Source organism: Drosophila tropicalis, unplaced genomic scaffold, assembly GCF_018151085.1.
Source record: "Drosophila tropicalis isolate 14030-0801.00 unplaced genomic scaffold, ASM1815108v1 contig_39, whole genome shotgun sequence".
Lineage (NCBI taxonomy): Eukaryota > Metazoa > Arthropoda > Insecta > Diptera > Drosophilidae > Drosophila > Drosophila tropicalis.
The window spans coordinates 775369-790349 of NW_027172851.1; the positions used below are offsets into that span (position 1 = coordinate 775369).

At 39.3% G+C, this 14981-nt stretch overlaps 4 protein-coding genes across 7 annotated transcripts; 3 read left to right on the forward strand and 1 right to left on the reverse strand.

The window, feature by feature from the left end:
* Positions 1 to 121: 121 nt before the first annotated feature.
* Positions 122 to 8964, forward strand: LOC137572546 (insulin receptor-related protein). The gene is made up of 8 exons (XM_068284288.1): positions 122 to 240; positions 1862 to 2675; positions 2737 to 2817; positions 3819 to 3982; positions 4676 to 4801; positions 4880 to 5233; positions 5291 to 5594; positions 7459 to 8964. Exons 2-8 carry the CDS (start codon positions 2301 to 2303, stop codon positions 8926 to 8928), a joined length of 2874 nt encoding a protein of 957 aa, XP_068140389.1. The 5' UTR covers positions 122 to 240; positions 1862 to 2300; the 3' UTR covers positions 8929 to 8964.
* Positions 250 to 9349, reverse strand: LOC137572548 (uncharacterized). Its single transcript, XM_068284290.1, has 2 exons — positions 8961 to 9349; positions 250 to 532 (listed from the first exon to the last, which is right to left on the reverse strand). The coding sequence occupies exon 1, from the start codon at positions 9280 to 9282 to the stop codon at positions 9010 to 9012; it is 273 nt and encodes a 90-aa protein (XP_068140391.1). The 5' UTR covers positions 9283 to 9349; the 3' UTR covers positions 250 to 532; positions 8961 to 9009.
* A 492-nt stretch (positions 9350 to 9841) lies between these two features.
* Positions 9842 to 11398, forward strand: shv (DnaJ homolog shv). The gene is made up of 2 exons (XM_068284289.1): positions 9842 to 11031; positions 11096 to 11398. Exons 1-2 carry the CDS (start codon positions 10005 to 10007, stop codon positions 11149 to 11151), a joined length of 1083 nt encoding a protein of 360 aa, XP_068140390.1. The 5' UTR covers positions 9842 to 10004; the 3' UTR covers positions 11152 to 11398.
* Positions 11399 to 11848: 450 nt separating this feature from the next.
* Positions 11849 to 14925, forward strand: LOC137572562 (uncharacterized). Of its 4 annotated transcripts, none has more exons than XM_068284310.1 (7): positions 11849 to 12149; positions 12383 to 12520; positions 12585 to 12764; positions 12830 to 13020; positions 13078 to 13616; positions 13688 to 13850; positions 13910 to 14590. In XM_068284310.1, exons 1-7 carry the CDS (start codon positions 12123 to 12125, stop codon positions 14448 to 14450), a joined length of 1779 nt encoding a protein of 592 aa, XP_068140411.1. In that variant the 5' UTR covers positions 11849 to 12122; the 3' UTR covers positions 14451 to 14590. The 4 variants fall into 4 exon arrangements, with proteins under 4 accessions (XP_068140411.1, XP_068140412.1, XP_068140409.1 ...); XM_068284311.1 differs by having other exon boundaries at positions 11850 to 12149; positions 13081 to 13616; XM_068284308.1 differs by having other exon boundaries at positions 11851 to 12149; positions 13923 to 14925.
* Positions 14926 to 14981: the final 56 nt, after the last annotated feature.

Genomic DNA, 14981 nt, shown 5'->3' on the forward strand with positions numbered 1-14981 from the left:
GATTTAATGTCGGCGGCAGAAAGCAGTAAATGGAAAATCAATTCGTTTGCTCTCACAGCGATCTTCCCAGTCGCCCAGCCCAGCCCCAGACACTGTGGCCACGCTTGCGGCATCCACTCCAGTCGGCAATCGAACGTCAGCGCGTCCACAACGTCTCGGATCGAGAAGAAGCAACAGAATCTTGCCCAAGTCCAAACACGCAAAACACAAAGACCACAGCTAATTCTCTCGAAATAAAAAGTGCGCAAATTTTCAATTATTTCTGTCAAAGAGCTTACTTTTGGTTTAATTACAAATTTAAAGTCAGTGGCAGCATCTTAAAATAGTTACAATTATTTTAATTTATTAATGCATAGAGTCGAACTAATTCGCACTTATTGAAAATTAAGTGTATAGTTAAATAAATGGCATAAAAATATCCACAGTCTTATTCGAATCTAATCGAATGTGAATACTTCCGGATTCGAGTAGTCTATCCAAGTTCTTTATGCCATTCTGTGTTCGTGAGGTATATAAATAGTTCAATGTGTTTCTGAAAGAAAAAAATAAATCAATCGATTAGAAAAATACAAAAATATACAATAAAGTGCTACAAAAATTAATGATGGAGCTAAAAAATATATTACATATGTTTTCCCTGACACCAAATGTATATTCGTTACCAATATTAAATTATGAATTGGGAGGAACTTTGCTCCCAAAAGTATGCAAAAGAACTGAAAAAACTCGCTTTTTGATGTGGCTGGAAAATAATCATCAACATCGGTTATAGATAATTTTACATTGTAAACGAAATATTTACACTCAGCACTATTCGAATTGAAATTTAATTATAGTGGTTTAATCAATTTTCTACGGGTTTGAGAAGGATTTTCTTTATTATGAGTTGAATTGCATAATACAAGAAAATTCCACAATTCGTACATATGTATATACACTCGCTCGGCAAATTGTGGAAATTTGAGTTAGTCTATCATTTGTCCTTAGATCCTCTCCAAATTTATGACTTCGTTTCTTTTAAAATTTCGATATTAACATATACAGAATTAGGCTATGGCTTAACTTAGACGCTCTATAAGTTTATGCTAAAGTTTCTTCTAAAATCTATAAAAATTAACTACTTACAACACCCTTGGATCCGCTTACGGTCTGAAGTATTATAGATTCTCCATACAAGTCAACATAGGGCAAAAGTTTGACGTCTTTGAAATCGATTTCAGTGCTTCTTAACTTGATTGATGATTGAACTTTAGCACCAATTTTATTTGCTAATAAAAAGCTTAAACTTTTGTCTTTTTTTCAAAGTAAAAAATTGTTTTAACATACGTTTTTTTTTATTTGGAATATGAATGCTATTTTCGACTCTTGGACCATTCCCAGATTTTACAGTTCATTTGTATATTTTGAAATTAGTTTCGATTATTTTCTTTAAAAGCTTAGAACACAATTATTCATTAATCAAATTTTATTATTGATAACCTTTTCGTTGTTAGAAAACCCGGATTTGGGTGAATTTGGCATCGTTCTAGATACTGATTTCAAGTTTCATCATATTTCAAAACAACAGATTCAAGTATATCAAATGTCTCTTTGAGGTATTTAAGAAGAGTTATCGTTATATCATTTCGACAATGTGGCAACTGCTCTGCTCCGTTATATGAACTGTCGATTCCAAAGAAAAGGAGACGACGAATAGAAAATCTCTGACGAAGATACTCAAATTAAAAACAATAAAACAATATAAAATAAATAAAAAACAAACTAATTGTTTTCGAGTGGGTGTGTGTGACTCTGTGTGTATGTGTGTGTGGCCGTGTGAATGTTTATGTGAAACTGTTTGTTTATATTAAATTTTCGAAAGCTAAGCAAAAAAAAAAAAACAACTACATACATCGGAACAGAAGGAAAAAAAAAAGGAAAAGCAAAAAGTAGTGGCCAAAAATTAACTGAAAACCTTTCGGGAAGCTTGAACGATATTCTGACCGAGATTGCGTTTAAAATATAAACGTGAAAAACACATAAATATCGGCTAATCGAGATGGGAATGAAGATGCCAAAATCAATGCGCTAATGAGGCGCACGTTAAAAAGGAGAGCATAAACAGCAAACAAAACAACAACCAAAAACAAAAAAACAAAAAGCAAAAAAACCCCAACTAAAAGAAACAACGCAATTGCAATAACTGTAAACAAATCTGATAAAACAAAAACAAAAAAGCAAAAACAAAAAAAGATTCCTAAGCAATGTTGAGAAGACGGCGATGCAAAAAGCATTGAGAAAAGTGTAAGCTTTAGCAATAAATGATGTTTGGCAACATGTTGCTAGGCCTTGGCATCGTCATGTTGCTAACGACGATTGCCCCCCTGGCCGATGGATACAAGGAATGCACCAGCATTGACATACGCAATGAATGCAACAAAATGAAACTCCTGGATAACTGTACTGTGGTCACGGGTTTCGTGATGATCGCCCTTATGCCCAGTCATCCGAATCAATGCAACTACACGGACTTCACATTTCCCGATCTTATAGAGATAACCGAATATATGATCCTTCATGATGTGCGCGGTATGGTGAACATTGGTAGAATGTTTCCCCATCTCACAGTGATCCGGGGCCGTCGTTTGTTTCTCAACTACGCTCTGGGAGTGACCAGTATGCCGGATCTTCAATTGGTACGACTTTAGAAATTGAATATCCCATAAAATCAAAAGCAAAAAATATTCTCAATTCCAGTTGGAGTTCCCCTCTCTGGTGGCCATTCAGCGGGGACATGTCTACATCGGTAACTGTCCCAAGCTCTGCCAACTGGAGCGTGTAAGTTAATCCAAACACACACACACACACACACACACATGCAAATCGAGCAAAAAAATAATAGTACAGGGAAACCCCGCCAAAATTTATTACGACAACAAACAAAACGACAATTCTAATTAATTACCTGCCAAGAAATATTATCGAAAATTAGAAAGTTCGGAAAAGAAGAAAGTTTCTTGAAATTTGACTAATTTTTAAATAATTACACAGACCAATATTTTTGGCTGCTGATCGCGGCCCTGTACTTAGTTTTCTTCTATTAGTTTTCTAACATCTAACTAATTCTAATTTATTAGTAAAGTTTAGAAAAAAGATCTGTTTTTTAAACAGTATATTTCACAATTTATTAAAAATGGGGAAAAAACCATTCTTTAAAATTCTATAGTATACTTTTGGGTGCATTTTTTCTAACCCCAGATCCCCTGATTTTACAAAATCTGAACGTGATGGGCAAGAACTAAGTTAGTATTCAAAATGAGCGTACTCGAAGTAGTTATGGGACCTCTCATGTCGACCTGTGTTATTTAGGTCTTTGTAGGCAACGAAAAGTTTATTTTCCATCCTCTTCCAAGGAGAATGTTAAGAAATCACTAATTTAATAAAATAATTCAAAGATTATATTTGAAAACACAGTTTAAAATAGGTGAAATATTAATTATTTTGTAAATTATTATGACAATCGATTAAAAACTTATGAGGCTTAGAATGTTAGGAAGGACTACAAAAAGATTCAGGTTTGCTTAATTCCTACTAAGTTTATGGTTAATATTAAGTGAGCCTACAATTTTGACGTAACAGTTACTTAATTTTAAAAAATACACTTTCGTTATTTGGCTCTCTCGGAACATTAACAATTATTATCAAACAATTACAGTCCATAAAATCTCAATGAATCTCACTGAAAATAAACTGAACGAGGCACTTGTACTTTATTTTTTTGCTCGCAGCTGTACATAAATATGTTTGAATGCTTATTGACTTTGCATTTGACATTTCAGGTCAATTGGAATCGCCTCACTCTAAGCACGGGGCAGAATCACATTATAATCGGCGACAATAATTGCACACAGCGCAGCATCTGCAAGGGCTGTGATTCCGGATATTGCTGGTCAAATTTCTATTGCCAGCGTTTTGAGAACGATAATGTGGCACATATCAAAAGGTAAATGCCACTCAAAAGTATCTAAGAATGATTAATACGCAAATTCTAATCTTTTGATTCGAAATAATATTCAAATTTAAGTAAGGAAAGGTTAAAGAATACCATTGTCTTACAGTTAGTGAACTAATAAAATTTAGTCGGGGTTGAACATTGTGGTTGAGGTTGGACGCTTTTCAAATTTGGACAAACAAAAATTCGGAAAAATTAACAAATATTATTTTTTGAATATTGTTATCAAGAAACCATTTAAAAGTTTTCTATATGCTGCTTTTGGATCACAAGTTTATAAAATATTGTCCAATAATGTCCAACCCAACTACTGCCCAACCAGACAACGCTCTCCTAATGTTTACAGTAGTAGTAGTATTTGTTTATATTACTTATTCAGCCCCCCATTTCAGTAATTACATAACATACTAAAAGTTGAGCCAGGGTATAAAAATAAAGACAAGAGTTTGTTTCGTCATACATAAGAATATCTTTTAGATACACTTGAGTATACAACCTTAAGTAGAAAACTAATGACACAAAAATTGTGCCCCACATTTTTAAAATGAATTACTTTCTGTTTTAGCAAAATACACTACATTTTTGTGTTATTAATCGTTATAAAAGGCTTACTTTAGACGGCCTTATAAATACCCTTATATATTGATTTAGATGTTGACAAATATTTCATTCTTCTGATCCTAGCAATGCGAACAACTGTCACGAGGAGTGCCTGGGCGGATGCCATCAAAATGAAACGGCTTCGAAATGTCAGGCTTGCCGAGGAATTAGTGATGGCGATGTATGTGTTTCCAAATGTCCAGAGGGCAAGTAAGTGGACGCCGGGTTAATTGGATAAATTGTTAGATTTCGTTTGATTGTTCTTACGGGGTTATTATTTCTTAACAGATATTTTCTGGAGCAGTATCAAAGATGCTACAATCGAACCCAGTGTATTAACGATCATGAACATTATATCTATGGGTCGGAATGTGTTGCGTTTTGCCCCAGTGGCTTTAGGGCTAACAACAAATCGGAGTGTACAGTGTGCGATGAACATGATCCTTGCATAAGTATTTGCTCTCCGGAACCGGCAAACGATACGGTCAATGTAACCAATTTGGCCGATGCCGATGAGCTACGTGGATGTCAGTTCGTCAATGGAAGCCTCACCATAACTATACGGAACCAGGTGAATGAGTCGCAGTTGGCTCACAGTCTGTCCAGCATACGGGAGATACGTGGCTACCTCAAGATCTATCGGTAGGTTTAACGGATCGGTATCTAATGGTTTCTTTATGTGTATGTTCGATCCAACAGATCTTCGCAATTGAGTAATCTTAAATTTTTGAATAACTTGGAAGTTATCCAAGGGAACCCGTTGGAACATAGCCATTACTCTCTCATAGTCTACGACAATAAGCAATTGTCCCAGCTTTGGCATCCAGTCAGGCAATTACAGCTAAAAGAAGGCGGCATGTTCATTCATCGCAACAACAAGTTATGCAACAAGGCGGTCCTGGATTTTCAAGTCACAGCAAAACATGACAAGGCCCTAGATTCAACGCAAACCAATGATCAGGAGGTATTATGCAGTCCCGCCAAATTACAACTTTCCGTGCAAGTAAGTGTAGTTTTATTCGTCGGATAAATTTTCTTACACCGCATATAAGATAAGAGCTACGAAAATTTAAGATACTTTCAAAAAAAAAAAAGTTAATAAGTAGTACTAGGTACAGATAGAAGGAAGAGATGAAGAAGTGTCGTTTAGATTTAATAAGTTTGACTCTTCCCCCTTCCAGGTTAGGAAGAACCAGGGGACTTCGGCAGTGCCGTGACCAAAATTGATATATTCTTTTTGCGAGGGTCGAAAAAGTATGTCAGTCAGTAAAGGTTAGGTTCATAAGGAGCTTATAGTTCCCAAAAAAATCAAACGGAATTTTAGATCAGATTTTAGAAACAACACAGAAAAATAGTAATATCGACTCAATGTTACCCGAAAGATTTTCAGCATTCAGGGGGCGTGGCAAAAAGTTTGCACAATTAGTTTCTGCACGCTAACTAAACGCATATATAAACCAAATTTGATGTCTCTAGCTGTTCCACTTTTTAAGATAAATAGTTTTATGTGATTCCTGGGGCGTAAGGGGGGCGTGGCCAAAATTCCAATTAACTTTATACATTTACATACTACACGAGCATGCATACCAAATTTGGTGGCTCTAACTCTTATAGCCTGCGAGATCTGCGTGTTTATACAGACGGACGGGCGGACAGACAGACATGGCTAAATCGACTCGGCTGTTGATCCTGATCAAGAATTTATATACTTTATAGAATCGGAGAAGCTTCCTTCTGGGTGTTACATACATACATTTAATATACCATTTCACCCTATGGGTGTATGGCATAAAAAAATTATTACTTTTGCAAAGAGCTGTTGGATCTTTTACTATTATTATCTACTAGATTATATTTTCTGAGATTCTTTCAAGCGTCTCCTGTACTTATCTGCTTCAGATAGAAAACAAAAAATTTTAAAATTCAGACCAGGTCGTATAATAAATAACACACCTAAAAACATCCCATTCCTAACAAATAGTTGACCTCTTGCAACCGTTTACTTTTCAACAAATTATTTACTCGAGAAAAACGCATGGAAAGAGTACCAAATAACTTTCAAGGGGCCTCGGCAATCTGGTTTTTTTGCTATTATCATTGATAAGCCAAATGATTAGTTTTTAAAACCTGGTGAAACAAATATTTCAAATTTCGAAGACCAAATGTATGTCTATTAAATTGTTTTTACATGTCTTATACTATGTGCTATCTCGCTCACTCTACAAACACACGAGCACTCTAGCGCCGCTACTAGCCAACGGCCAATTCTGGCCTTGTGGACCGCTTAGTAAAATACGTTGATACGCATATTTTGATTGTTTCTAGTCCGATTTCAATAAAATTTGGTAGTTTTGTAGAAATAGATAAGGGGGGGGTGGCAAAAAGTTTGAACAGTTAATTTCTGCGCACTAACTAATCGGGTATAGAAACTAAATTTGATGTCTCTAGCTGTCATACTTTTTAAGAAAAACAGTTTTATGTGATTCCTGGGGGCGTAAGGGGGCGTGGCCGAAATTCCAATTAATGCTGAACATGTGCATACTACACGAGTATACATACCAAATTTGGTGGCTCTAGCTCTTATAGTCTCCGAGATCTGCGTGTTCATACAGACGGACGGACGGACGGACGGACGGACGGACGGACGGACAGACGGACATGGCTAGATCGACTCGGCTGTTGATCCTGATCAAGAATATATATACTTTATAGGGTCGGAGAAGCTTCCTTCTGCCTGTTACATACATTTTGGCGACTTTAATATACCATTTCACCCTATGGGTGTATGGTATAAAAATGACAACAAAGAAAATATCTTATCAATTACAGACTAACGTACATTATTTTTATTTCTATCCGTCATGTAGATTCGGACTCATCGTACGGTGGAGTTGATTTGGCCGAAATCCGAGACTAGTGTGAAAGTCGAGGTGATTTATCGTACAGTGCCGACAGGTCTCCTATATCACGATCATAGTGAATTGGAAGCGCCTGTATGCACACGAATAAATTGGGAACGTCGTATACTCTTTCCCGATAATCTAATTGATTTGAATGAAACCCATTACAAATACAAGCTGGATCGGCTGCAACCGGACACACGGTATGTGTGTCTGGTGCGCACCTTTGGAGGCGATGTCAAGAACGAGGCACGCAGTGAATTGACTTATGTGCTTACAGAACCAGATATACCACAGCCGCCAAAAGTAGAGCTGATGCAGAAAACCGATAGCTCTCTGACGGTGCGATTGATGGCTCAAGACCAGAATCATGACCACTATGTGCTAACTGTGTTCGAATTGCCCGATGATACGGAATATTTGGATTCCCGAAACTATTGTCATCACCCGTCATATCTGTGGCAAGACATGCAGGACGGCAACCAATGGCGGGAAAGTGCGCTCCAAGATTACGACTACGACGACTGCTGTGCTCACAAAGAGGAAATGGCCGATGATCGTCGTTTCAAAGATGAAATGCGGGATCAATATCGCTGCAGTTTGGATCAAGACCAAAATTGCCATGACTTAAACCCGGAGACAAATCCAATGCAGCAAATGCGTCTTTTAGCCAACACCACCCAATACGAGCTGAACCACCTAAATCGCTACAGCCTCTACTCTCTAGAGCTGCAAGCTTGTAATGGTTTGGGTTGCAGCAGTCCAACAATTTTGAATGATCGCACCAACTACACTTTGGGAGCCGATTTGCCGACCGAGTTAAGTGCATGCTATGTGGGCCATTCGAAAACCTTAATAATGCGCTTCAAAGAGCCCCAACTTCCTAATGCCATGGTCGTGTACTATGTCATACATTATCAAAAGAATTTATCGGAAAAGGGACCAGAAACCCAAATCAGTTGCCTGACACGGAAGGAGCACGCGTTGGCCAACTATGTGCATGTGGCCATGCTGAATATAACATTCGACGATTTTGCCGTGCGTGTCCACTCTCTGGCCGGAGAGGTTGCGATAACACCATTTAAGCCCATCACCACATGCAGTAGTGAGGAGCTCCTAGTGCCAGGGGGAGAAATTCAACAGGATGCACACCTAGCCACAGTAATCGGCTCAGAGCATGGGCATGGAGTAAGCATATTTCTGATCTGCTTTCTCCTTGGATGCTCTCTATCCCTAATTTGGGTAATGTATAAACGTCGATGTTGGCGCAAATTGCCAGGGTTGCGTCGGTATGTCCCGGTTAGGGAGCAATGGCTGCGGGAGCGGCAACAAACCGAGGATCGCGAGATTCTCGTCGACGGCTTCGAAACGGTGCGCTTCCAGAACAATAACAACAGTCACAATAGCAATCACATTGCAGATGAATACCAAATGTGAATAAAAAGCAAATAAAACAAACATTAGCTTACTTTATATGGTCTTTTCCTCTCTCTTTCTCACACACGCACACACACAATCTTATGTGGAGGCTGATGAGCTTGGCTTGTTTGTATCGGGGGTTCCCTCATCTTCGGTGCTCGCACTGCCCAGCAGCAACTGTGGTATTCCCTTGATAACCGCGGATTCAATGATACGAATAGAATCACTGTCCCGGTCCGAGGTGGAAGTTGGAGTCGGAGTCCGCGGCGTCTGCAACTGCTGGCGGGCTTTGGCTCGTTCCATCTTGGCCTGCTCATATTCCTTAAGCTCAGAAAGCTTAAGCTGGATTGTCTGTAGCTCGCGTCGTCTCATTCTTACAATTATTACACTTCGACAGTTAAATTGCAAGCCGAGTTGTTTGTATTTTATTTTAGTGTAACCAGACTTTTTAACACTGTATGTGCGTAAAGTTAGCCACACTGTTAACCTAGAGTCACCCACAACTTTCTGTTAACCCACTGTTAGCTTTTTCCAATTTTAATTTTTAATTTTAATTAATAACAATTTCAAACGAAATTATTCTTAATTAAATAAAGAATAAATCAATCTCTTGTTTTAAATCACTTTTGGGATGAAATATAAATTTTTGATCAGATGGCAACGCTGCTCAATTCAATAAGGGATGGTAATGATATACAATATATTCTCACGAACTCAATGAATATTGTATAATAATAAATTTAGCAATTCTTCATCACCAACATTTTTAAAACATTATTATGTCCATAGAAAGAGCAGAAATAAATCCATTTCGAAGGAATTCATTTTGATTATTTATAATTTTATGTTAAGTTTTATTTATTTACGTGTTTGGGTACGTGAATGACGACGTGGATTGCCCATCACTATGCCGGCAGACAGCCAATCAACGCCGACCACGACTACACACACAAACGTATTACCCTTCACGCACCGATTTTGCCAACTTTTCTAAAAAAGATAAAGAATGATTTAGTATTAATTATTGACAATTGCCTAAAACTAGTAAATTAACTCAGCAGTTTCTCAAAAATTAAACTCTTTGCGGCCAAATCATGCAGCTGCAATTGAAATCCTTGCTGCTAATGCAATTGGCCTTCTTTGTCATTTGCTGTCTTGACGAGGCTTTGGGATCTGGTCGTGACTTTTATAAAATTCTAAATGTGAAACGTAGTGCGAACACAAATGAAATCAAGAAGGCTTATCGACGTTTAGCCAAGGAACTACATCCTGACAAAAACAAAGATGACCCTGATGCGTCTACAAAATTCCAAGATCTTGGTGCCGCCTACGAAGTGCTCTCCAATGCCGACAAACGCAAGACCTACGATCGCTGCGGTGAGGAGTGCCTTAAGAAGGAGGGCATGATGGATCATGGTGGTGATCCGTTCTCTAGTTTCTTTGGTGATTTCGGATTCCATTTCGGCAACGGAGATCCACATCAGCAAGACACCCCCCGTGGAGGAGATATTGTAATGAATATGTACGTCTCGCTGGAGGAGCTATATTCCGGTAATTTTGTGGAAATCGTGCGTAACAAGCCAGTAATGAAGCCAGCTTCGGGCACGCGAAAGTGCAACTGCCGTCAGGAGATGGTTACAAGGAACTTGGGTCCAGGCCGTTTCCAAATGATCCAGCAAACTGTCTGTGATGAGTGTCCCAATGTTAAACTGGTGAATGAAGAGCGTACTCTAGAAATTGAAGTAGAGCAGGGCATGGTCGATGGACAGGAGACACGATTTGTGGCCGAAGGTGAACCTCATATAGATGGAGAACCAGGTGATCTGATTATACGCATACAACAGATGCCCCATCCGCGATTCCTCCGTAAGGGCGATGATTTGTATACAAATGTGACCATAAGCCTTCAGGACGCTTTGGTTGGCTTCTCCATGGAAGTCAAGCACTTGGACGGCCATCTCGTTCCCATCACAAGAGAAAAAATAACATGGCCTGGTGCTCGCATACGCAAGAAGGGCGAGGGTATGCCCAACTATGAGAATAATAATCTGACTGGAAATCTTTACATCACTTTTGATGTGGATTTTCCCAAAAAGGATCTGACTGATGAAGACAAAGAGGGTATGTCCAAAATGTTATTTTATTTTAAAACTTTTATTAATATTTGTTGTTTTTCCTATTCTAGCACTCAAGAAAATACTCGACCAATCATCTATCAACCGCATCTATAATGGTCTGTGATCTGGTTTGAGCTTTTGGGAGCCGTTCCCACACCACCATCAGCACCACCTCCTGGCTGTACATTACTAAGCTCAGATATTGAAGATGACTTTGTTACAAAAGTTGTGCGCTACCACTTTAATTATAGTTTAGCAATTATAAAGAAGAAAAAAATAGATAAAAGAAACGCCGAAACAAAACAACAAATGATAACAGTTTCCAAAAAAGATCTTATGGAACAGAAATAAATGAATGTTTTAAATTATAATTGTTTTGATCACATCATTATGCATTTATTTACATTAACTTTTTGAAGCCCAATAGATGCAGAAATTTTTACCTTTTGAGTGAATGTAAATATTTATTTAGAGGATAGCTAATAAAATTTAAACATACAATATCATTTGTGGAAACGCTCTATCCTAGCAAAATAAAACTTATTTTTAAGGGGCGTAAATCCGAATTTACAGTGAATAATTTGTATGAAAAATTTTTCTACTTTAACATACGAAAGGTGTTTTAATAAATCGTTAAAGATCTTAATACCTTCAGAAAGGAATTGTTTTCAATAAAAATCACTATTTTCAATATTTGAAGGGCATTTATTTTATCGAAATCAACGCTGCTCAGGAACAGCTGTCTCTAAGTGGCGCAGGACATGTCAGTCAGTGAGTGAGTGAGAGAGAGAGGGAAATTGAGACTACGTCAAAGTTAAGGGGGAATGTGTTTGAGCAAGTGAACAGTTGCCAGAGAGCTTAGAAATTTTCATCAGAACGGTCGTCAAATAAAATATTTACAATAAATAATACAAAATAAAAGGGAAAAATTTAAAACTTGATTTTTTTAATGCTCAAAGTTTTTGGACATACTCGGCGAGCCTCCCCCACCAAAATCATAAAGAAAAGATAACCGTTAGCTGGCGGTGAAACATAACCTTAGATTGACTATAACTGCATTTAATAAAAAGCCGAAATTTGAAAAATATATTATGAATGTCGCCTAAATATCATCATTTCGAAGTAAGTTGATTGGGAATTGAAGAAAAATGTTAATTTTCCTAGAAGGGTGCGTCCTGCCACCCCCTGTGCCTTGTTTTAGTTTTATGTGTTTTTCGTTTTTCCATTTCTTTTGCTATCGATTTTTCCTGTGTTACTTTAAGTGACCCAAAAACCAAGAATTTAAGGGGAGGGTTTTGGGTTGGGCTACTGCCGGCTAATGTCGTCTTCAAAGCATTTTTCGATCCATTTTTCAGTTTGCACTTATCTATTTCCTGCTATTGATACCATGGCCAACAACAAATGTAATCAAGATTCTCTGCTCACGAGATAACAGTCGATTGGTAAGGAAAATAGTCCGTTCCAAATGGACACCGATCCTGGACAAACATCAGGTGAGTATATTTACTCAGCGGCGCGCATGTAATAATGTTAATTGATCCACTTAATTTTTGTTAGGTCAAGTTGCCTATGGAATGTCCTTTGCATCCATTTCGAGATATCTTTGCTCCTCGTCAGGACTCAAAGCAGCGGGATCGTCCAACGCAGTGGACATGTCGACGCTGTGGTAAAAGCTTTTATCAGGAGAAATATCTTGATCTACATTTTGATATAAGACATGAAACACTTATTAACGAGGTGAGCAAAGAACTCCACCATTGGACGCGGCGAAGAGGTTTTAAGGATTAACTTACATGTTTCAGGTGGAGGACTCCATTTGTCTCTCGGACTTTTGTGACATAATGCGCTGTGATGTATTCCAAACGGAGGATGCCACAAGTTTGAAATTTGGGGATCAACATATTGTCACGGATATTGAAGTTTGGGGTGAATTTGGTGGTCAGAATTCCGCATTGGCCAAAGCGAATGCCGCATATTTGAGTTTAATACCAAGGCAAGTATGACTCCTTCCTTAATGTATGACAACTGTTAAATGAATCCTTAAATTTAGTAGAACTTCCACATTGGGTACCACAACACGTGCCGCCAAAGTACAAAATCGTCAATTACTCCAAGATAAGCCAAGCCAAACGATCAATGATCAGTCGCCAGCTGGAGGGCCGAGTGTAGGTGGACCCAGTGAGGTAACAGTAGGTGCCGATGATGGCTCAGCGTCTAGGCCCAAGTCAGCTGGAGAGAAGCTTTTAAGGAAGCTGAAAGAACTGGGACAGGCACATTTGAGGCGTGGAGATAATGAAAACGAAGCTAAAGGCGATCCAGCCAAAACCAACGGATTGCCCAACACAAATGGAGAGGAAGCGGAGGAGGAGAAGGACGAAGAGCATAGTGGCAATGCGGAGAACGGCAGTGGTCAGGAGCAGCAGCAAGATGCGAGTAAAGCAGAAGATGGAAACGCATCGGCCAGGGCTCGAGCCAACTGCAAGCCTGAAGAGCTAAACAAACTGAAAATAAGTTGTGAGCACTTGCTGCGAAGCTGCATAGGCGGTTTACTCTTGTCCATGTCAGATCAGGCCTTTAAGGAGATGGAGGGTAAGTAAGAACAAGATGCGTTTCTTTATAGGATATGAAGTATATGATTTTCTGTACAATATTATTTACAGAGGAGATGAACAAGGCTGTGTGCTGGTATCTCACCTGTGACCGGTATTGGGAGGATGGACCATTAGAACCACGTGCCTTTCCCTGGGGCCTCATAGTCATACTCATTTTTGTACTCTCGACGGGTATTTGTTTCTGTTATTACATCATTTGGATACTTTTTGAGTAAGTAGCCCAAGCCACATGCATTAATCTCTCCCAAATTGAGATTGAGCAAACCCAAGTCATTTGTTTCAGTTCCGAAGAAACGACAATCAACACAACCCACTACGGAGGAGGGCTAGGCATCAACAACACCAGCAGCAGCATCTACATGCCCGGTGCCCATCATCATCACTATCAACATGTAGACTACGTCACCCATCGCGATCTACAGCCGATGGACGACGTCGGCGGGATACCTGGTCTGACTGTGGAACAGCAACAGCAACTGCAACTGCAACGGGAACGAGAGCGGGAGCAACAGGCATATTACTACCGGGAACAAGCATCGGCACGAGAATTGTACCCCGAATCAGTTCAATACCATCATCATCTTCGGCACAGTCCGCGCCACTACATCACCAGCGGCGATCAGCGTCAAGCGGGCGTGTCGGTTCAGGGTACGGGAACACCCACAGCATCGGGTGGCGTCCGTCAATTGCAGGCCCCCAGCAGTTCATCCAACGCCAATACGCCACTGCATCATCATCATCCCCAGCACCGGCATTCGACGAGCCTGGGCTACCCACAGGACATTTTAGACCGACGCGACTATACAAGTAGCTCTGGCTATGTGTCTAGCACAAGTGCTGCTGGTGATGCACCGCGTCATTATAACACTCATCCCCGACCGCTAGACACTCGGCACCGTCATGTCGGCTCATCGCAGCAATCGCTGCGAGCCTCCTCCTCCACCCACGAGATTGTCCAAGGTGAGATGGTCAGCAGTGCCGGAGGTCTGAGCCAGAATGAACATTACATTTATGTCACTTATCCACCGGATCTAAACAAACGCTACTTTGACAAGTACGAATAATGCGACGATGTGTGGAGAGTTGTCCATCAGACTTAAAGACTTGACCGGAAAGGATTTTGGCTGGCGGAAAGTTTCCGCGGAGAGCGATGATATGCATTCTCATCTATAGAAATTGTTGGCATAATATCCGCCCAATGCACACAACTGTGAAGAGAGACCAAAGAGCCCAAATGAGAGCACAACTAAACGAAACCCAAAAAATAAAACCTTTTAATTATCTAAGGAACTTTTGTTTTTGAACACTTTCGTTCAATTTAAATGGCATTGTTTTTAAAATT